The 22,080-nt window shown below is 52.0% G+C and overlaps 2 protein-coding genes across 3 annotated transcripts; both read right to left on the bottom strand.

Annotated features, from left to right (window-relative positions):
* Window positions 1-368: 368 nt before the first annotated feature.
* Trip6 (thyroid hormone receptor interactor 6) lies at window positions 369-4,781 on the bottom strand. Its single transcript, NM_001127570.1, has 9 exons — window positions 4,524-4,781; window positions 4,144-4,271; window positions 3,924-4,049; window positions 3,288-3,671; window positions 2,595-2,688; window positions 2,329-2,498; window positions 1,129-1,307; window positions 758-878; window positions 369-636 (listed from the first exon to the last, which is right to left on the bottom strand). The coding sequence occupies exons 1-9, from the start codon at window positions 4,630-4,632 to the stop codon at window positions 505-507; spliced, it is 1,443 nt and encodes a 480-aa protein (NP_001121042.1). The 5' UTR covers window positions 4,633-4,781; the 3' UTR covers window positions 369-504.
* A 330-nt stretch (window positions 4,782-5,111) lies between these two features.
* Window positions 5,112-22,064, bottom strand: Slc12a9 (solute carrier family 12, member 9). 2 transcript variants are annotated; one of them, XM_087577658.1, is made up of 14 exons: window positions 21,834-22,064; window positions 20,961-21,183; window positions 20,620-20,754; window positions 19,405-19,536; window positions 17,124-17,432; window positions 16,439-16,546; window positions 16,220-16,331; window positions 15,354-15,511; window positions 15,162-15,244; window positions 13,454-13,578; window positions 13,021-13,213; window positions 12,562-12,736; window positions 11,612-11,758; window positions 5,112-6,392 (listed from the first exon to the last, which is right to left on the bottom strand). In XM_087577658.1, the coding sequence occupies exons 2-14, from the start codon at window positions 21,139-21,141 to the stop codon at window positions 5,506-5,508; spliced, it is 2,745 nt and encodes a 914-aa protein (XP_087433784.1). In that variant the 5' UTR covers window positions 21,142-21,183; window positions 21,834-22,064; the 3' UTR covers window positions 5,112-5,505.
* Window positions 22,065-22,080: the final 16 nt, after the last annotated feature.

Raw genomic sequence — 22,080 nt, 5'->3', positions numbered from 1 at the left:
CGGCACTGTGGTTTCTACATGAGAACAGTGGCTGGTGGGGCCTGGACCTGCCAACACCACTTCCTCTGTTGTATCTGCCAGCAGAAGTTTGAAGGAATTGAAAGACCAGTAGAGATCCAACCGTTTGAGACATCCCTAGCCTACTATAAATGGGTTCATTTAATTTACGTAACAACAAAAAAGTACAGGATGAGAGTTAACAAAATATATGCAGGGTCTTGTTACGTAGCCCTGGCTGTTCTGGAACTTAGTATGTAGACCAGGCTAGCCCCAAACTCACAGAGTCTGTCCCTGCCTCTTGAGTGCTGGGGTTCGAGGTTTACCCAGCCTCATCCTATGAGACTCTAATGAAAGAACAGACTTGCAAGAGCTTTTAAACACTCCACTGATTATTATTGCATGAAGGGAGGAAGAAGAGACAGCATTTGGTGCAAACACTAAGGGTAGATGTCAGGGGAGGTAACAGAGGGGGACTGAGATCCCAGCAGGTCCTTCTTAGAGCAGTCAACAGTCGGTGGTGACGGTGGCTGAGAGCTCTTGAATGCGCCAGGCACTACAAGCCTTGCACAAGATATGCCCATCCAGCGGGTAGCAGCCTTGACACTCTCCCTCAGAGGACAGCAGCAGCCCACACTCCTGTGAGGAGAAACAAAACCTCTATTAGTCTGAGAGCTCTTCTGTGACTTTTCCCACCGTGCTTTTCTCCCAGCCTCCCAGGCTCTGCAAAGCTCTTGCTCTTGCCCGGTGACCTCTTCACCTCACACTTGTAGCAGCCAATGTGGAAACTTCTATCCAGAGCAACAATTCTCACTGTCTCCTCCTGACCTGGCTCTGGCATGATGGCCCCACCACACACTGAGCACCGTGGGGCAAATTTCCTGCAGGGGAGGGGAACCAAAGAGGCTGTCAGATCCCTCCCTCCCAACCCCTCAAGAGGCTCATAATGGAGCCCAATAAGAGTGGAAGGGGCTGGGGGGTAGGAGGGTGTGTGAGAGAAGGATCTAAGAGATGTGTTTCGGTCTTGGGGAAGAAAGTAATGTCAAAAAAAAAAAAGAGAATGAAAAGATAGAAAAAGAAGAGGCAGACCCTGGGACATGAAGAGATAGGTCAGAGCAGGCATTCTGAGACCTGTGGAAATCTTCAATGCAGTGGATCTGGCTGGTGGCATCCACTGTGAAAGGGATGCCATCGAGGCCACGGTGGCACACCACACAGGTGAAGCAACCAGGATGGTAAGCCTTCCCCATAGCCCTCAGGATTCGGTCCAGGATGGGTTCAGAGCATGTGGAACATTTCTCCAGTGTGGCCTAATAGGAAAGAGGAAGGAAGGTCAGGGGGAAAAGCCACTCCAGCCAGGAAGGCGTACTCTCTGCCCAACCACGTGGTGTGTGTAGTTCCCCGCAGAGCATTCAGTGGAAGGTGGACTTAGCATTTCTGAGGTTTCATACGGGCACTGAAGCCTCTAGACAAGGAATCTGGTCTCCGCACACTTCCTCTTTCAGTGAGATGAGTCAGTAGTGCTTGCCTCTGAGGAATGCTGTGAGGCTTTTACAAATTACCTCAACTCTAAAATGCCTTCTAGCTGGGCACACATCTGGTTTCTCAGCTCTCGGAAGCCGAGGCAGGAAGACTGTAACTTCAGGACCAGCCTAGGCTACGTAGTGAGACTCGGTCTCAAAGGAAGGAAAGAAGGAAGGAGGGAGAAAGGGAAGGAGAGGTGGAGGAAAAGAGGGGAGGAAGGAGGGAAAGAGGGAAGGAGGGAAGGAGGGAAGGAAGGAAGGTGGCCACCCACTTAGACAGCACGAGCTGTTCCTCCTCTCCTTCAGCTCGTGTCCACATTTAACTCATTCCTTAATCTGGGGTTGTAGCTCAGTTGGTAAAGTGTTTGTCCGGCATGCAAGAGCCCTGGGTTCCATTCCTAACACCACAAAGAACAGATCTGGTGGCCCACACCTGGAATCCCCATACCCAAGGTCTTCCTTAGCTATAAATACCTAAGAGTTTCAGGCCAGCCTGGGACACACGACGTATTATCTCAAAACGACAAACAGGCAATCCAAGAAACAAAACGCAAAGTGTTCTTTTGGTTGATGGATCAATCGATCTTCGGAAACCTGTGCCTTGGGCTGGCTTCCAACCCGCTTCCGTAGCCCATGTTCTCCTCCAGACAGGCCTGAGCCACCATACTTAGTTCATTGTACCTCAGCTTGAATCTCCAGCTTCCAGGCCCACCCAGCTGAGTACCTGGCCCTCTCTTGGATAGAAACCTGCCTGTCAAATCTTGACACTCCCAATTTGGCAACACCCTCTCACAGCCCAACCGCTCACCACATAGCAGCTCTCACAATACGCCCGCCTCTCCACGGCATAGAAGTGCTGGCCTCGGAGCTGGGCCCGACAGGTAGAACACACGAAGCAACCAGTATGGAAGACACGGTCCAGGGCCACAACCCCAGCTCCATCACCAACCACATCGTCGCCACAGCCACCACACCGACCTGGGGACAGAGGGGAACAAGATCAGTCTCCACAGACCCAGGACACCGGATCCACTGTCCCCTCCCCGTCCCATCCTACCCAGCGGGTCAGCTCACCAAAGTACTCCCCACTGGGCGGGTGGTTCATGTCATGCACCAACTTCTTGGTCAGTCTCTCCAGCTCCTCCTCTGGAGGCTGGCTCAAGGGGCCCTACAGGGAGAAACAGGGCTTTGCAGTGCTGCTTCGACCTCACACACCGTAAGTAACCCACAAGCTCAGGAACCCTGAAATTTCCTCTGAGAATATCTCCCAGGCTGACAAGGGAAGGAAGCCCCTTCCCTTTGGACATCGTAATCCTTGACCTCTAAGTACCCTAAAACCACGACTGACTTATATTTATTTTTAAGAGCGTGTCTCATATGGCCTAGGCTGGCCTTGGACTCATTATGTAGCCAAATATCTTAATTTACTGATCCTCCTGCCTCTACCTCCCCCATGCTTTGTTTATACAGTGCTGGGTCTAGAACCTTGGGATTCCTACATAATAAAAAAGGACTCTACCGGGGTTGGGGATTTAGCTCAGTGGTAGAGCGCTTGCCTAGCAAACGCAAGGCCCTGGGTTTGGTCCCCAGCTCCGAAAAAAAGAAAAAAAAAAAAAAAAAAAAAAAAAAAGGACTCTACCAACTCTCTACCAACTGAACTGCGTCTCCTAAAAACGGTATCTTAATCCCTCAGCCTCCACACCACCTAACCAACGGCCAGTTACCTACAATGACCAGGTACCACCGTGCCCACACCCCCTGGCTTACCTGAGGCTCATGCCCACCTCTTCTTCCTCCTCCTGCAGGGTTATGAACTCCAGCAGCTCCCTCCTTAACCCCTGGTCCTGGCTCTCGGTGGCTCCTATAGCCAGCTCCCCAGACTTCACCACGACCTGTCAGAGGAAAGTGGGGGCCTGGAAGAGGTCCAGAGGCCTGCGAAGCCCCCCGCCTGGGCAGTCCACAGCCTCTCACGGGTTGAGCCACCTTCACTTGAACAGGGAAAGCAGGACCAGCTGGAGTGCTCGCGGTAGCATAAGAGGCTGGAGTAGGTCCACCATAGGGAGATGCTGGGAGCATCGGGGCTGGAACAGCACCTCCGCTGGGTTTCAGGGAGCCTCCACGGTAAGCATGGGGTGGAGGAGCCTCAAAAGCCTGGGAAGACAAACAATGCACAAACAGTAAGGCCAGATCCAAGATCCATGCGCGCCAGGTGGAATCTCGGGAGCCATGACTTTTGTCAAGTTCCCATGGGTTAGGCCTAACAAGAAGGAAGTTCATGATTCCTTGAACCAGTTATTTATTAGTTGCAAAGAGGGTGGGCGGAGAGTGAAGAGGGCGGACTGAGGCTGAGAATCTACAAAAGAGAATCGGCTGACACAGGAGAGACAGAACACAGGAGATCACCTGTCTGTCTGGTCGCCTAGGTGCATGACTGCGACTCCCGTCCAGATCAGCCAGCATGCTGGTGAGCGAATCTATCTCAGCGTCCAGACTTCCAGGGTGGATGACTCCCCGGTCTGGAGGGAGCCCCTGAGACAGAGCCAAAACAGGAAGAACAAATACCGATCACAACCCCTACCTAGCCTTCTCTCACCTTGATCCTACCCTCACCTCCAATTCTCACCTGCAGGCGCTGGGCTGCTCCATGGGATCCCACCCAAGTAGGCCCCCGATCTTCCGGTACCCCCGGAGGCTGATAACATTGTTCAGGTGGGAGGGGGCAAAAGTTGACCCTGGGGTGAGGCTGGAGCGCTAAAGGGGGAGACGGGAGGTGAGAGCGGAGAAGGGTACCCTGGTTAAAGCCGCCTTTCTCAGGCAGCTCTCCTTCACGTACCTGGGAGTCTGGGTGGGGATGGACCAAGAGTTAGGGAAACTTGCACAAGAGCAAGGGACTCTGGCTTGGGGAAGGGACAGCAGGAAGCAGATAGGCAAGGAAGAAAAGGTTAAGGAAAGTGGCCAATGGCTCTTCTGCCACTCCCGGGTGTGGGAAAGGGGAACACTTACTTGCTCCATGGGCCGTTGGCGGACCCAGGGTTCCTCTGGGCAGCGCTCTCCCCTGAGGGACTCTGGAGGGCTCTGGCTGCTTCGGGGGAAGCCAGGTGGGCCCGGACATGGTCTGGAATAGGGTTGCTCCACTCCAGACAGAGGTCAGGACCCCCACAAGCCCAGCGGCCGGGCCCTTGAGCCCCTTCCCTCCCTTTCGGCCCCACGCCCCGTTTGGGACTCCAGCAAAGAAACTTTTTCTGGCTTTTTTTTTCTTCCCTTCCTCCCCAATTTTGGAGAGGACCACGCCCCCTGACGTCACCACATTCCTGGTGAGGGTCACGTGGTCCCCCAAGCCTTATTCTACGATTCTTCCTTTCTCTGGCCCCCTCCTGTTAAGTGAGGACCGCCCTCCTCCGGAGCCAAGCCTAGGGTGGGCTGCAGGCCTCTCCGAGAGGCTCTGGCCCAGCAATTCTCTCAGATCCCTGCCCCAGTCCTGCACGTGGCAGCCTCTTGGCCGGGACTCTGAAAGTCTCCACCCCCTCATAGATCTCTCCCTTCCCACCCGGCTCCCTCTCATCTACCCACCAGCAGTGCTCCACCAGCCCATAGTGTTTTGGTCTTTTATTTATGGTCAGTAGTTAGAAAAATAAAACAAAACACAAACATCACCACCCAAGGAAGTCGGGGAGAGGGAGGTGGTGCGTCTGTGGCCAGGATGGGGACACTGAGGTAGCCTAGAGTCACAGAAGAGACCAGCCCCTCTGGTCAAGGCACCAGTGAAGGAAGCGTAGGCAGACCAGGAACAGGGCCGCAATGTCCTCCCCTACAATGGGGCAGCCACCTAGAATTAGTGTACTATGTCCATTCGCCACCCAAAGGAGACCAGGGTCCCCTTAAAACATCATCAAAAGGGCAGGGCCCATTGGGGGCGGGGGAGGGCGTCCCTTGTTGAGAATGGGCCTGGGCCCTCTCTATCTATCCAACACTGTATGCACAGGCATCAGAGATCAGTACAGGTAACCGGAGTGACACCATGAATAAGAAGGGTGGGACCCAGATCACGGCTTAGGGTCTCCAGCAGTGCCAGGTATCTAGGGTATCGGGCAGGATCAGCAGGAGGTCGAGGAAGATACAGGAAGGTAAGGGCTGTGGTGGGTCCCTCCTCTCCATCCCTTCCTTCTGGTCCCCCAGGGCCTCCTCCTGTGCCTCGTCCCTGCTGGGCACGCACCAGGGCATTGGCACTGCAAGCTAGAGCCTCTGCCTCTTCGTCTCCTCGACCACCATTCACAAAGTCCCCTTCCTCCTCCTCAGGCTCCCCAGCCTCAGCCCCTTCACCCCACACCACCTCTTGCACCTCTGCCCGGATCCTGAGTTGACTCAACAGGGCCCGGAGCCTTCCCTCTGCTGCCCCAGGAGCCTCTCTGGGCCCCAAGCACAGAAAGATCCGGAGCCGGGCACTGTGCCAGGCAGGCACCATGCTTAAGATGGTAGCCATCTGCAACAGAAAAAGGCCACAGACGTCCACGTATCCAGGTCCACCCCGGGGCCTCAACAGATTCAAGGGCCATACGTCCACATGATGTAGCTGAGCGCTGCTACCGGACCCCCGGCTTAGCCGCTCCGGGGGCAAAGCCCCACAAGCTCGGGCGAGAACCACATTCTTGTTCATCTTGAGAGCATCTGCCACGGTGGCCACGTAGTCCTGGGGACTGAGAGCCCTGGGGCTCCCAGGAGCCCGAGGTGGAGGGAACAGCGTGCTCAGGGCTGGCGACCCGCCCTCTCTGGTGCCCTCTGCAGGCTCAGAGAAGGCTGGGTCTGTTAGAAAATGGTCCTGGGGTGGGGCGTCATCATAAAAACCGAGCACCAACGTGTTGGGCTTCATACCGCCTAGGGGCAGAGAAGGGAGGCAGGAAGGAACAGAAATCAGGCTGAGGACTGAGTTTACACCACATAAAACTCGCCCACTCACACTTAGGTCAGCCATGAGGTATGACATCCTCCTTGGCTGAGGCCCTTACAGCAAACAGTATACACACGTTTGCACAATGAATTGGCTTTGCTAAAACACTTTCACATGCATTTATTTGACTATCTCTCGGAATAATCTCTTCCACTTTAAATAGGTAAAGTTCACTTCAGGATGTCTTCCCCCCTTTGCAGGGAGTGGTACTGGAGAGTAAACCTCAATCACTAACAGCTATATTCCAAGCCCCATCTTAAATTTCCTTTAGGTTTTTGTTTGTTTGTTTATTTGTTTCAGAGGAAGGGGGGTCTGTTTGTTGACTTGCTTGATTGATTTTATCATTCTAAGGCAGGGTTTCATGATACAGCCCTGACTGGGCCGCAACTCACTATGTAGACCCAGTGAAGCACAAACTCATAGAAATCCACTTGCCTCGGTCTCCTGAGCACTGGGATTAAATGCACACACGCACGCACCCACTCACTCACTCACTCACTCACAGTTTTTGGTTTTCTAGACAAGGTCCCAGGCATCCTGGGCTTTCTTTGAACTCTAAGTGTCAGAAGGTAACCTTGAACTTCTGATCTTCCTACATCCTCCTCCAAGTGCTGGGATTCTAGGTACTCATCACCGCTGCCCCATGAAGTTCACCGAGTGTTGGGAGGGAGCTCAGGGCTCTACCAATGAGCTCCAGCCCCAGCTCTGGGTTCTCCTAGTGCTAAGGTTGGCTGGCATCAACCACAGGCCTTAGGCAACACATCTTTTTCATGTCAGGAGAGGCCGTTTCAACCAGGCACGATGGCTCTAGCCCGTAACCCCAGCAACCAAGAGGCTGAAGCAGGAGGATGGCTCTAAGTTTGATGCCAGTCCAGGCTACTCAGTGAGTTCCACGCAGCTTAGGCTACAGAGCAAGACCTTGTCTCAACCAGAAAACAAACAAGCAAAACCCCAAAGATTCAAGTTGAACTCCACTGAGGAAATGAAATTTCTTCTATAGCCCACGCTGGCTTTGAACTTGCAGCCCTCCTGGAGTAGCTGGGAATACAGCCTGCATCACCAGGCCTGGGTGAAATAAAAATCAGAGAGCCTGACCATTCAAGTTCACGATGTCAATCTCCAGTGGAGACATCCCAGTCCTAGAAAGGGGAAGACTGGACGATAGGCTAGTCTTTACAGCTCTCTTCCTTCTACTTCTGCTCCAGGGACAGCGGCCTGGTACCCAGAGGAAGCAGAAAGCCTCTGGTTATCAGAGGCCACATCCTGGAGAAAGCACTCCTTTACCTCATTTGAACCCTGTGGTAACACTATGAGATAAGTAGTGTTCATTCTGCCCCTTTTAGAGATAAGGAACCAACCTCAGGCCCCACGCGATGAAGTCACCGGCCTAAAGCCTCAGGCCTGGAAGGGCCTGGCACGAAGGTGAGTGTCTGCTCACATTAGAGGCTATTCTCTAACCTTCCAGCTGGGCTTGAAGCAAGCTCAATGACCCAGATCTGTCTGAGAAGTCCCAGGAGGGCAGTCGATAAGTATGAGCCTCTCAAATTCCTGACCATAATCGCTGGAATTTTTCTTTTTTTTTTTTTTTTTTTTTTTTTTTTTTTTTTGAGATCAGATTTTCCTTATGTTGCCCAGGCTGGCCCAGAACTCACCATACTACTGCCTCAGACAACTTCACTTCCAGGATATGGTAGCTCATGCCAGTAATCCCAGCACTCAAGCAGCAAAGACAGGGGCATCATGAGTTCAAATCCAGCCTAGACGATTTAGTAACTCCCCATCTAAAAACAACTTTTAATTGCTTTTTTCCCCTTCTTTTTTGAAACAAGGTCTTGCTGTGTACCTGGCTGACCTGTACCTCCCAAGTGTTGGGGTTAAAGGTGTGTGCCCCAATACCTGGTCTCTACCTTAATCATCATCACCATCATCACCATCACCACCATCACCACCATCATCACCATCACCATCACCACCACCACCATCACCAACACCACCATCATCACCATCATCACCATCATCACCATCAGCACCATCACCACCACCACCACCACCACCACTATCACCACCACCACCACCACCACCACCACCACCACCACCACCACCATCATCATCATGTTGTACATGGTGGGGGAGCATGTATGCCAAGGTATTCATGTGCAGATCAGAGGACAATTTTATGGGGCTAGTTCTCTCCTATCTTTATGTGGGTACCAAAAATTGAACTCAGGTTGTCACTTCATCAACAGAGCCATCTTGCCAGTCTTATTTTTTGAGTCAGGGTCTGACAGAATCAGCTCATCGCCTGACTGGCCCCAAGAGCCTCCCTGGCTCCATCTTCCCAATGCTGGCATTAGATGTGCCCAGAGGTACCCCGCTTTGACTTGGTGCTGGGGAACTGAACATAAGTCCTTCTACTTGCACAGCAACAGCTATACCTGGTAGGCCATTCCTCCAGACACACTTTTCCTTTCCACTGCAGTCATCTCCCTCTGGGTACGTTTCTCTAGGCTAATGGTCCCTTTGCAGAAGAAAAGCTAAGACCCTTGGGTGCTCCAGGGGTAAATGGTACTGAGTCATATCACAATCCTCTTAGCAGGAAGGAACTTCAGCTGACCCTGCAAGCTAAACTAATCACCTGCCACCCTACACTCTACTAGAGCCCTCCCTGCTTTGCACCAAGCAGCGCGAAGTTCAATGCTTGTTAACCTTTGACCTGACAGCCTGCAGGTGGAGAGAGATGTGTTTGCTCAGATGACAGATACTAGTCTTGGGATCAGAGGTGCCTGGGGTACAAGGCTGCAGGCCCAGCCATGTGAGTCACACAGCTGGACTGCCTGCTGGTGTAGATGTGTGATCCTAGCTGTGTGGGAGGTTGAAGCACAAGGATCTAACATTTAAGGTCTCCAGAGATAGTGGCACAGGCCTTTATTCTCAGCACTCAGGAGGCAGAGGCAGGCAGAGCCCTATGAGTCTACAGCCAAGGATACACAGAGAAACCCTGTCTCAACACCCCCCCCCCCAAATAAAGCCTTTCAAATTCAAGGTCTTCCTGGGCAATTTAGTGATAGTCTTATCCAAAAAAAAAAAAAAAAAAAAAAAAAAAAAAAAAAAAAAAAAGCTTAAATTAAGCTGAACTGTAAACTATTATTAGAATTAAAGTATTATTAAAACGCCTGCCTAGAATCCCCCAGGGAGGGGCTGGGAGTATGGCTCAGTGGTAGAGCCCCTGCCTAACTTAAGCAAAGTCTATGTTTAATCCAGAGACATACAGGCACACACGTGCGCACGATGAACAGGAAGAGTCACAGATCTGGCAATACTCCACTTATCTGAAAGCATCACTCTCATACAACCTCAGCATCCTTTGTGACACAGGGACCCCACACTCCTCCTTCCTGGCTACCCTGATTGTTTGTTGGTAGTAGGGTCTGGCTGTAAAGCCCAGGCTGGCCTGGAATTCTTGCCTCTGACTCCCAAGTGCTAGGAATGCAGGCATAAGTCATTACCCTGGCCTCCCTACTTCAGAGCCTTTCCAGGCCTTACTCAGTTGACTGACCACATCAGTATTCAGTGGTTTTGCTTTCTCTGAATTCTGGTGGTTAGCAACCATCTAGTTTATCTGTGGATAGCCACTCCTAACTTGCTGGATCTCACACACTAAGCAAGGTTAAGCCTAGTTAGCATTTGGGTGGGAGAAATTCTGTTTTAGTGGACAGTCTAAGCCTCAAACAATTTTCCAAAATATTCTCCAGAGCCCAAATGGTCTCTAAGTTTTGCTTTAAGAAAAGGGGAGAGAGGGCTGGAGAGATGGCTCAGCCGTTAAAGGCTAGGCTCACAACCAAAAATATAAGAAAAGGGGAGAGAGCAGAGGACAGTGCTCAGCTTATAGAGTTCTTAGCCAGCATGCAAAAAGTCCTGGGTTCCATTCCCAGCACCTTATAAAGTGGGCATAGTATTGCATGCCTGTAATCCCGAGCAAGAGGATATGTAGTTCAAGGTCAAACTTGGCAACAGTGTGAGTTCCAAGTCAGCCTGAGCTCCACTGGACCTTAGCTAAAAACAAAACAAAACAAAACAAAACAAAACTGGGCTCAGCACGATGGATCAGTGGGTTAGGGATGTTTGTGGCTAATCCTGATGATCTGGGTTCAAGCTCTAATAATCACATGGTAGAGGGAGAGAACTGACTCCTAAAGTAGTCTTCTGACCTCTGCTCATGTACTGTGGGATGCTTATACATACACACACACAGGAACGCACACACACACACACACACACAAACACATGCATACCACAAACACACACACCACACACACATACACACAACACATATGGATTCTATACACACATATGCACAGCACACACACATGTATACCACACACACATATACACACCACACATACATGCACATCACACACACTTACACACCACACACACACGTACACATCACATACACATGCACACCACACACACACACATACATACATACACACACCACACACATACACACATACCACACACACATGCACACACAAACACCACACACTACACACACATGCACACCACACACACACATACACACCACATACACATGCACACCACACACACATGCACACCACACACACATATACACCACACTCACATGCACACCACACTCACACATACACACCACACACACATATGCACACCACACTCACACACACACACACCACATACCACACACACACAAACACATGCACGGTTAAATGTAATTTTTGTTTGTTTTGTTTTGTTGAGACAGGGTTTCTCTGTGTAGCCCTGGCAGTCATAGAACTCACTCTGTAGACCAGGCTGGCCTGGGACTTAGAGATCCAACTGTCTCTACCTTTCAAGTGCTAGGATTAAAGGCATGTGCTATAGCCATCCAGCTAAATGTAACTATTTTAATCCAACCACAACGTCATGCCCTGCCTGTGCCATATCTCCAGTCAGACAATGTGGCCACTGTCAGACGGTCTACTCCTGTTATCTTTGGCTATTGTCTTATCTGCACTATATAGTGAGCTCCCTTTGCAATCTACAATCTAGTGGATTCCAGAGGGGAAGGGTGCAGAGATAGAAGGGGACACTCAGGGAGCCTAAGGACAGCAAGAGAGGAGCAGCTCACCAAGACCAGAGATCCGTAGAAGATGCTGAGCCCCCTGCCGCACAGAGGGTGATAAGGTGAGATCCACGAAGGCCTTCACTTGGGCAAGGTCCACCAGGCTCAGCCATGCGCCATACTGCGGTTGCACAGGGTCTGATGGTAAGGAGTCTGCAGAGAAAGTAAAGGAGGCAGGTGATGCCAGTCATAGTGACACATACCTCACCCCAGTGCTCCGGGGACTAAGGCAGGAAGGTGATAAATTCAAGGTCAGCCTGGACTTCACAGAGAGAACCTACCTCACAAAAACAAGGGCTGGCAATATAGGTCGGTAGTGAAATGTTTGCCTAGCATGTGCAAGGTACTGGGTTCAATCCTCAGTAGTTGAAAAACAGGAGAGATAGAGAGAGACAGAGAGACAGAAAGGCAAAGAGAGAGACAGAAAGGCAAAGAGAGACAGCGAAAGACAGAGACAGAGACAGGGGTAGGGGTAACAAATATTGGCCAAGCTCATTTATTCTTACTAGAGTTGGGACTTTATTTCAAATCAGTAAAGCCCCTGCCTAGTATCCCCCAGTGAGGGCTGGGGGCGTGGCTCAGTGGTAGAGCACCTGCCTAGAATCCCCCAGTGAGAGACTGGGGGTGTGGCTCAGTGGTAGAGCCCCTGCCTAGATCCCCCAGTGAGGGGCTGGGGGCATGGCTCAGTAGTAGAGCCCCTGCCTAGAATCCCCCAGTGAGGGGCTGGGGGCATGGCTCAGTGGTAGAGCACCTACCTAGAATCCCCCAGTGAGGGGCTGGGGGCATGGCTCAGGGGTAGAGCCCCTGCCTAGCATTCCCCAGTGAAGAGCTACATACTGGGTTATTTAAATCATTTACTAGTTCCTAGAGTTCAAAGCCTGCATGAGCCTCAACAGAAACAAGAGGTGTCTGAGACAGAGGAGAGGAGATCAAGAGAAAACAAGAAAGTCACTTACCAAGGTCTCCCAGAGTGACATGGCCCAGCACATAGAGTCCCCCCTTCTTTAACTGGTTGGCCAAGCGCAGCAGAGGCAGGGCACCCCGAGGGTTTCCCACCAGGAGCAACAGCTGAGGCCGCCAGAACTTCACGTGCTCCTTGCGGACATCCAGGCGGAGCAAGTACTTCCGTACCTGAGAAGCAGGAGGAGATGGGCAGAAAGAGGGTGAGGAGGAGGGGGGGGAAGAGGAGAAGGTAGAGAAGAAGGAAGAGGAGGAGGAGAAGGAGGAGAAGGAGGGGGAGGAGGAGGAGGGGAGGAGGGGGAGGAGGAGGGAGAGGAGGAGGAGGGGGAGGAGGGAGGGGAGGAGGAAGACCAGCGAACAGTTACCATTCAGTTCTTCTCAGAAACACCAACCCCAGGGGTGGGAGCAGGAAGCTTCCCAAGACTACCACCCACCCTTCCTCAAGGGTCCCCAACCTGGTGGAAAAGCAAGGCTTGGCTGACATAGCCCCAACTGCTGGGTCCTCCTCGAGCGGTGAGAAGGGCGGAAAGCAGGCCCATGAGAAGAAGGGACCCACCGGCGGCCCCGGGACTGATGAGGAACATCATCAGCAGGCAGGAGGCCACCCCAAGCAGGCAGGTGTGCCAGGAGAACAAGCTGAAGGTGGGGCTGGGATGGGCAGACAGAAAGAGGGTAAAGCACTCAGGTCTGCCCCGCCCCCAGCACTTGCCTGTCACTCACTCCAGCCTGCAGCCCCGCCCCCTTGAGACGCCATCCTTCCTATTCATCCCTCCGCTCCTCCTCCTCCCCCTCCTCCTCCTCCTCCTCTGTCCCCACCTCCTCCTCCTCCTCTTCCTCCCCCTCCTCTTCCTCCTCCTCCTCATTCTCTAAGGCATCTTTATTTCTCACCGGAAGTTAGGGGCCGAAGCCCACTCCAGACTCAGGCAAGACAGGTCTACCGCAGCATAGGCTACCAAGTAGAAGACAGTGACCACAGCAGCCAATGTATTCAGCTTCCCAGCCAGCAGCACCAGCTTGGAAAGTGTCAAGACATAAGCATTAATCCAAAGTGCCCATTCAAGGGCTGGCCAGCCGGCTCAGTGGAGAAAGCCGTTTCCTGATGACCTGAATTCAATCCCTGGGGTTCACACACTGGAGGGAGAAAATCAATCCTCCTGAGGTGTCCTCAGACCTCTACACACATGCATGCACATATGCACACTCAAGTTTGGGCACCTGTGTGCACACACAGGAAGAAATGGGAGGGATGAGACCAGGTGTGGTGGCCCACGTCTTCAATCCCAGGAGTTCCCAAGTCTGGGAGCTTGTTACATAGCAAGTTCCAGGATGGTTAGGGTTGCAGAGTAAGACCTTGTTTCAAAAACAAAAAGAACACAAAAAACTTTGCTATTGCAAAGCTGGGGACATCGTTCTGCACTCAGATTGCTTGCCTAGCACTTACAAGGCCCTGGGACCAATCCCCAGCACCACACACGACAGGCAAGGTATGGTAGTGCATACCTGTATCCCAGTACTCACAAGGTTGAGGCCAGCCTGAGATATGCAAGCATGCAAGACCAAACTTATCCCCAAATTCCATATATAGATATAGATATAGATATCTGCAATATCGTGTACCCAAAGAGGTGCCAAGGAACTCTATATAAAGCCAGATTACCCACACGATGTTCCACAAAATGCCAGTGTCCCCCAAGAAAGGTCAACGTACACTGTGAAATGCCAGTGCATTCCCAGAACTCAGGATGTGAGGCAAGAGTTGTAGGCCAGCCTGGGCTACACAGTGAGTGTAAGGCTAGCCTGGGCTATACAGAAAGACCCTGTCTCAAAAGTAAAACAAATAGATGAAGGGTGGAGGATAAAACTCAGTGGGTAGAGGGCTCGGTATGTGTAAGATATTAGATTTGATCCCTCAGACTGCAAAGTAAAATTAATAAATTAATTGAAGCCAGGCACATCTTTAATCCCAGCACTCGGGAAGCAGAAGCAGGCAGGTCTTTATGAGTTCTAGGCTATTCTGGGCAGCCAGGGCTGCAAAATGAGATAGTCTCAACATAAATAAAAGGAAATGCCAGGGCACCAAAAGGGTGTGCCAGTCTGTCTGTCTGTCTGTCTGTCTGTCTCTCTCTCTCGTCTGTGTGTGTTTGTCTGTGTGTGTCACTGTGTGTGTATATGTGTGTGTGTCTGTGTGTCTATCGCTGTGTGTGTGTATATGTGTGTGTGTCTGTGTGTCTATCGCTGTATGGGTGTCTGTGTGTATATGTTTTGTTTTTATGAGACAAGGTCTTGCTCTGATTGGCTAGCCTGGCTCACACTTGTTACAGTCCGTGTACCCCTTGCCTCCTGATTACGTGTTAGGATTATGTCTTGGACTACCCATTTTATGTTATTTATTTAATTTCAGGCAGGGTCCTATTGTGCAACTCAGGTTGGCCTCAATGTTTCAATGCACTCCCTCATCTCCACCTCCAAATCGGGACTGCAGGTATACGCCACTATCCTGGCCCACGTCCGCATTTTCATTCTGATCCAGACCTAAGATGGTTTCTGAGTCAGATAGCTAAGAGTGGAAGTCAGGCCAGCTCCAGGGAACACTCACCTGCACCAGGCCCCAGGAATAAAGGACAGCGCCCCAGGGGTTACCCCCTCCAGATACCACCTTGGCTGGTGCCAAGATGACACCTGTAAAAACAGAAACACAGCAGACACATCAGTCTGGGCCTAAAGGGGATGGAGACAGACCCAGGAGGACATGCCCAGAGCAGCTCGGCAGACCCAGAGGGCACCACACCGAAGAGGTCATCCTGGGCAAGGGCGTGCAGGATCCTGGAGGCACCGATGAGAGAGCTCATGGAGGCTGAGAGGGCCGTGGCGTAGATGCCGATCAGCACGAGTGGGGGCCACAAGCTGATGTCACGGAAGAAGCCATAGTCTCCCTGAAGCAGGGCTCTAGCCAGGAGGGAAGGAAGGAGGAAGGGCTGCTGTCTCAAGGTCCTCGTAAGAAAAGGTCCTTGTGACATTGTGTTGCTAGACCTAGGTCCTAGAAGGGGCCTTGTAATCCTAACACTCAGGAAATGGAGACAGGAAGATCTCAGGTTCTGGACCAGCCTCAGCTATGTACAGGGCGGTGATTTTCAACCTTCCAGGCAATGGTGGGGCAGAGCCAGGAGGATCTCTGTGAGTTTGAGGCCAGCTTGGTCTACATAGTTCCTGGTCAGCCAGGGCTACGCAGAGAAACTCTGCCTCAAAAAACAAACAAATAAAAATAAGAAATGAGGGGAGGAGGGATACCTGATACCTTCCTTCTCTCTCTCTCTCTCTCTCTCTCTCTCTCTCTCTGTCTCTCTCTCTCTCTCACACACACACACACACACACACACACACACTTTTCTTTTCAGACAGGGTTTCTCTGTGTAGCCCTGGTTCTCCAGGAACTCACTCTGTAGACCAGGTTGGCCTTGAACTCAGAGACCCACCTCCCCTGCCTCAGGAATGCTGGGATTAAAGGTGTGCACCACCAGCACCAATGGGAGAAGCTATGTTCACCTGTCCCTCCAGCCCGACACCTTACTGGCCAACCTGTGGTAACCCAGCATACCATCTTGTTCCAACACACCCAACCTTAACAAGAGTCTATCACCTCCCACCACCTTGTACCTGTCACAAGTGAAGCTGGAGAGGAAGAAGAGCAGGATGTAGATGAAGAAGGTATAGGCGACTGCGATGATTGTGCCCAAAGGAATTGCCCGGCTGGGGTCCTTCAGCTCCCCTGGAGGAGCAGGAGCAGAGAGAGAGGCCAGCCTTCAGTCACACCCACCTCTCCTGCCAGCAGCGTTACCACACCCCCAGACCACACCCCCAAGAGCGGACTCTCACCTGACATGTTGGCCCCAGCCATGATGCCAGTGCAGCCGTTGAAGAGGACAGCAAAGACACTGGCAAACGTCATCATGGCCCCTGTGGTGTAGTCCTCAGCATAGCCGGCTGTGGGGCGGGGCACGGGGGATCAGTATTCCTACCCGGATTCACCCACCCGGCTCAGAGTACCTGCAGGTCTTGTTGGTGCCTTCCCCAGCCCAAAATCAAGGTTAGGTCTCCCTTCTCCACCCTTAGTCGGTTTCTTCCTTTGTTTCATGACAGGGCCGCATTGGATCCCAGGCTGGCCTCAAACCCATTGTGAAGCCAACTGTGACAGCAAACTTGCGATGCTCTCGCCCCCGCTTCCTGAGGGCTGGGATTACCCGCATGCACCACTTTGAGTGGCTTCTGCGGTACTGGGAGTAGAATCCAGGGCTTTGTGTACGCTAGGCAAGTAGTGCTAGTTTTTAAGACTTATTTGCATATTTTATCATGGGGCTGGGGACAGGGCAGGCCACGTGTGTGCAGGTGCTCCAGGAGGCTTGCGAATGACGTCATATCCCCTGAGGAAGCTGGAGCTATGACCTGCCCTACCGGGGTGCTGGGCACTCCTAACTGCTGAAGCATCTCCCCGGCCCCTCCTCCAGGGATTCTAAGGCCCATCTCTCACACAAGGCCCCTGGCACTCCAGTGTTCAACTCACCACCTAAGTTGTCCTTTAGGGTGCTTCCGTTGAACCCCGTGAAGTGGCCATGCCGGGGTGGCACGGAGGAACCATTGGTGCCTGGTCGAGGAGCCAGCGTGATATTCCTGGGTCCCACCGCCACGAAGCTGACCAGCACGGAGGCCAGGGAGCCAGAAACCAGCAAGAACGTAAGAAAGGAAGCTCGGGCGTAGAGACCAGCTCCCAGAGCGCACACACCACCCACGAGGCCCAGCAGAAGGGAGCCGTAGAGCAGATTCCAGCCATAACCCTGGGGTAGAACCTTAATCCCACTGGAACCTGTGACATCTGGAGAGAGGCAGGATTGAGTTAAAAGCTGTGGACCGGGAGATGCCCGGCCCCAACTATGACCCCGTCCACCCACCTGTTACTAGAGATCTCATTTATCCTATATCGCTTTTCAGGAAAGCCCAGCATCATTGACCTCCCTGGTGGGGACCAATCCTGCTAATCAGGCTGGTCTCTCTGACTAGAACCAGGCATGTCCAATCTTTTGACTTTGCAACATGACTTTGTCCTTGATAAATCCTGCTCCCCAAAGAGAACTTCCCAAAGTGTGTGTGTGTGTGTGTGTGTATGTATATATATATATTTAAAAAGTCTCAATGGCTCGGGAGGCAATGCACCTGTTGCCAAGTCTAACAAACCGAGTTCAATGCCCCAGACCGACCGACACCGGACAAGAAAAAAAGCAATTCTCACAAGCTGTCTTCTGACCTCCACAGGAAGGCCATGGTATACACACACACACACACACACACACACACACACACACACACACACAATCTGTACCTGTAGTTCAGTTGGTAGAGGGCTTGCTTAGCATAATAAAGGCCTGGGTTTCATTCCCAGCATCCACATTAAAACCAGTCATGGTGCCACATGCTAACTATTGGGAGGTGGAGACAGGAGACTCAGAAGTTCAATGTTATCTTCAGGATGGTTTGAGATACACAAGCCTTTTTCTTTTGAGACAGGGTCTCACTGTGTAGTCCTGCTGTCCTGGAACTCATTCTGTAGACCAGGCCGGCCTCGAGCTCACCAAAATCCGCCTCTCTCTGCCTCCCAAGTACTGAGATGAAAGAAAGGTGTGTGCTACCACTGCCTATCAGAAGAGCCACTTCTAATGGGGATCTTGGAGGTAGGAAGATAAGACTTTTTAATCTGGACCACACTCTCCGCTGGCAGCCTATATAAAGGACATGGGTGAAGGATTCTCTCTCTCTCTCTCTCTCTCTCTCTCTCTCTCTCTCTCTCTCTCTGCCTGCTTCTTCTCATCCTCGCTAGCAAGTCCACTCCTTCACCGGCAGTAAAGCTTACCTCCTCGGGATTCTGGTTTACACTGAAGAGCAGCTGAGACACCCAGCCTCACAGACTGAACAACTACTGATTCTTGGCTCTTCCACTCATAGGCAGCCATTGTTGAGCCAGAGCCTGTAAGTCACTCAAATAAACCCCATATATACATATATGTGCACATAGATACGCTGCCTCCTAAATGCTAGGACGAAAGGCTCGCACCACCATGCCTGGCTTAGGAGTTATTTCTGACTTTTCTTTTTTTTTTTTTTTTTTTTTCTTTTCTTTTTTTTCGGAGCTGGGGACCGAACCCAGGGCCTTGCGCTTGCTAGGCAAGTGCTCTACCACTGAGCTAAATCCCCAACCCCTATTTCTGACTTTTCTAAATCACTGTGCTCAAGGAGAGAACTGACTCCACAAAGTTATCCCGTGACCTCCACACTCAAGCCACAGTAGGTGTGTGTCCCCCTATCATACACACAGCAATAAAAACAAATTAGTGGATATTTACAAGTAAATGAACAAAGGAAAGAGCAACAAGGGGAGATAGCCAACACTGACCTTTGGCCTCTAGAGAGGCATACTCGAGCAGGCTCACCTACACATGCACACATCACACATGCACACATGCACACATCCCACATGTATACTTCACCCACGCCCACCCCCAAAACAGAAAGAAGAGAGAAAAGTATGCACATCTTAAAAAAGAACCTAGTATTTGAGGCAAACTTAAAATTTTGTGTTGGGGGCTTTCATAGCTATCTTCGGCCACATGTGGCCAGAGGGCTGCAGGTTGGACATGCCTGGGGACAGTAAGTTCCCCCGGGGATGGAGACAAGCACTCGGCTGCCCATACATCTGAGAAGAGTCAGCGGGCACGTCTTGGGAGACATGATCTCACAATCCCAGACCCCGAGAAGCCCAGCAGCACCCAGCCCAGGTTGGGAGGAACACACACCAGCCCCGAAGACATCCAGGATAGATTCCACCAGTCCCAGCAGGGACACAGCACAGCCACAGACGTTAGCCAGGTAGAACATGAGGCCGATGCTGCCACCCACCTCCGGCCCCAGAGTCCTGCTGATCATAACTAAAAGTGGAAGCAGGGGTTGAGCGTTAAGGGAAAAGAAACCAAAATGGAGGAAGGGGCCCTAAGTCCTGGCAACTTCACTTCAGGTTTTCTGCAAGCATCAGCTCAGTCGCCAGCAATGGTGCGCCTAAGTCCTGTATCCCTTCGAGAATGATGAGAATACACAACCTGCCCCATTTCCCCACTCCTGTCAGGCAAGCTCTCTACCCTTGGCCCTTCCCCCACTCTCCCCTTACTCTTTATTTTGCTTGATTGTCTTTTGGGTTTTATTTCATGTAAACTGGTGTTTTGCCTGCATGTGTATCTGTGTGAGGGTGGCAGAGTATCTGGAACTGGAGGTACAGACGCTTGTGAGCCGCCATGTGGGTGCTGAGAATTGAACTCAGGACCCCCGCAAGAGCAGCCATCGCTCTTAACCGCTGAGCCATCTCTCCAGCTGCCTGCCACTCTGTGTGTTTTTTGATACAAGGTCTCAATTAGCCCTGGTGGTTTCCAACTCACTATGGGTTGGATGACCTGGAACTCCTCATCCTCCTGCCTCCACCCCTCAGTGCTAGAATTAGAGGTGCGTATTATCACCCACCGTGCTCCACTCTTGATTTTTTTTGATTTTGAGACAAGGTCTCCATTTGTGGCCCAGGCTGGCCTCAAATTCGTTCTGTAGCCCAGGGTACTCTTGTGCTTTTAATCCTCCTGCTTCTATCTCCCAGGTATCTAGGGTGCGAGGCCTGCATTTCCACACCCAGCATCTACTTTCCTCATCTGTAGAATGATTATCACTGGGTGTTTCTGTGGTTGTGGTTGTCAGAGTGGGGGAAAGAACTGGGGATGGAACCCCAAACTTCATGCATGCTAGGCAAGCACTCTACCACTGAGCTACATACATTCTCTGCACTTAAAAATGTTAACTGCTATCACTGTCAGGAGACCAGACATGAAGACAAGAGTGCTGGTCACCTTTACCTTCGACCCCCTGTTCATTAGCATTTGGCCTACATTCAGACAGAAGACATTGGCCTCTTCCCCTCCTGAACCTTGGAGGACAGAACAACCCAGCCCCAGCCCATCTAGGTTTGAGGATACAGTAGGCTCCGCCCCCTCTCACAGCTCCATTGGTGGCAATGGCACACACTGAGAGGACTGTCAGTGCCAGAATGACGTAGGCAACCAGGAGCATGGCCAAGGCCTGCAACAGCCCAGCATGGCCCACCACGAACCCTAAACAGGGGGACAAAAGCAGGTCACAAGGGATGGTTGGTTACAGTCTTCTTTCCCTACCCCCATCCCACTGGGCAGCAGAGTCCTACAGCAGAGCCACACAGGAGGCCACAAGGGGTCTTGTCCTTCTACCCTCCATCTGCCCACATGCACTAGGGTTCATCCGTGGCCTCAGCCCCTTCCTAGTAATTCTTCCCTCTACTCACCAATTCTTAGAAACACGACTATACTAAACATGGACAGGACCGTGGGCACCACCACACCCAGGAAGGTGGAGAGCTTGCGGGCTGATGCCACTCCAGATCCTCCGGCTCCATTGGGAGGGAAGGCAGCCCCCTCTTCCCCCAGAAGCCGGTAGGCCAAAAGAGGGGAGTTCTCACTGGCCATAGCTGAGCGCCAGCAGAGGAAGCCACAAAAGGGCTAGGTGACCTGTAAAAAGAGGTTTTAGTGACTGGATAGCAATTCCACAGAACCTCTCCCCCTAAACAAAACCCCAATTAAACACTCAGAGCTTCCTCAAAAGGAGAATTACAAAGAACGGACACACACACACCCACACACATACACACAGGGCACAGAAACTCAGAACTATCCTAGCCACTTCCCCACACTCTCAGACTCTGGTGTTTAAGTAATCAGGGCCACTTTCAGATCTTAGGGACCGTGCCGTCCTCCGACACTGAAACTAGGGGTAGCAGTGGCTCTGCGAAAGGGACACAGATTCCCCCTGTCAAATAGGTCTCTCCTTAAGTGGCAACAAGAGGGGAAGAAGCTCTCCCCAAAGGGAAGTTAGCTACTACCAGTAAACACCTCCTCCCAAGCCCTAAGCTGCACCTCTCGGTACCCCCAGTACAGCAGCTCACACATGGGCAACAAGAAACTTTCAAACCTCTCAAAGCTCCACCCTCCATCACACCTGTCCCTCACCCCATCTCAGTCCTGACCAGATTTTTCTAATCTCTACAATGAGCCCTCCAAACTCTATCAATCCAAACAGAGCCATCGATTGTCCAAACACAAACGCAGGCCGCCTGGCATCACGCCACATAGGGTCCCCAGGGTCCTCCTCCCCCACCCACCGGCTCTTGTCCACTTGCTCCAGTAACTGGATGCCTAGGGGGCCAGGCATCTGGTTCCGGACGGCCAAGCGCACCCTGCAGTTGGATGCGGCAGGGTGCTCACTCACCACCCTAGAAATGAAGCTGCTCCGGTGTGATCCCAACGCGCCTGGGGTGGGCTCCGCTATGTACGGAGGGGGCGAGGGAGCCGGAAAAAGCAAGCGGGCTACCGGGATGTCAGGCCCGGAGCCTGCCCTCCCTAGCAAGG

The sequence above is a fragment of the Rattus norvegicus genome, chromosome 12 (genome assembly GCF_021556685.1).
Source record: "Rattus norvegicus strain SHRSP/BbbUtx chromosome 12, alternate assembly SHRSP_T2T, whole genome shotgun sequence".
NCBI classification, from domain to species: Eukaryota; Metazoa; Chordata; class Mammalia; order Rodentia; family Muridae; genus Rattus; species Rattus norvegicus.
Note: the sequence above shows the minus strand (reverse complement) of the source record. Positions and strands in the feature narration are given on the sequence as shown.

Bases quoted from the DNA above. Each gene is read 5' to 3' on its own strand.
- Trip6 (NM_001127570.1), bottom strand. From the start codon at position 4,632: ATGTCCGGGCCCACCTGGCTTCCCCCGAAGCAGCCAGAGCCCTCCAGA. The intron at 4,050-4,143 runs GTGAGAATTGGA...GCTCTGTCTCAG, and splicing joins GAGCAGCCCAGCGCCTGCAG to GGGCTCCCTCCAGACCGGGG. The intron at 2,499-2,594 runs GTGAGCTGACCC...CTCTGTCCCCAG, and splicing joins GCCCAGTGGGGAGTACTTTG to GTCGGTGTGGTGGCTGTGGC.
- Slc12a9 (XM_087577658.1), bottom strand. From the start codon at position 21,141: ATGGCCAGTGAGAACTCCCCTCTTTTGGCCTACCGGCTTCTGGGGGAA. The intron at 15,245-15,353 runs GTGTGGTGCCCT...CTGTTTTTACAG, and splicing joins TGCCCAGGATGACCTCTTCG to GTGTCATCTTGGCACCAGCC. The intron at 6,393-11,611 runs GTGAGCTGCTCC...CTCTGCCCCTAG, and splicing joins TCTACGGATCTCTGGTCTTG to GCGGTATGAAGCCCAACACG.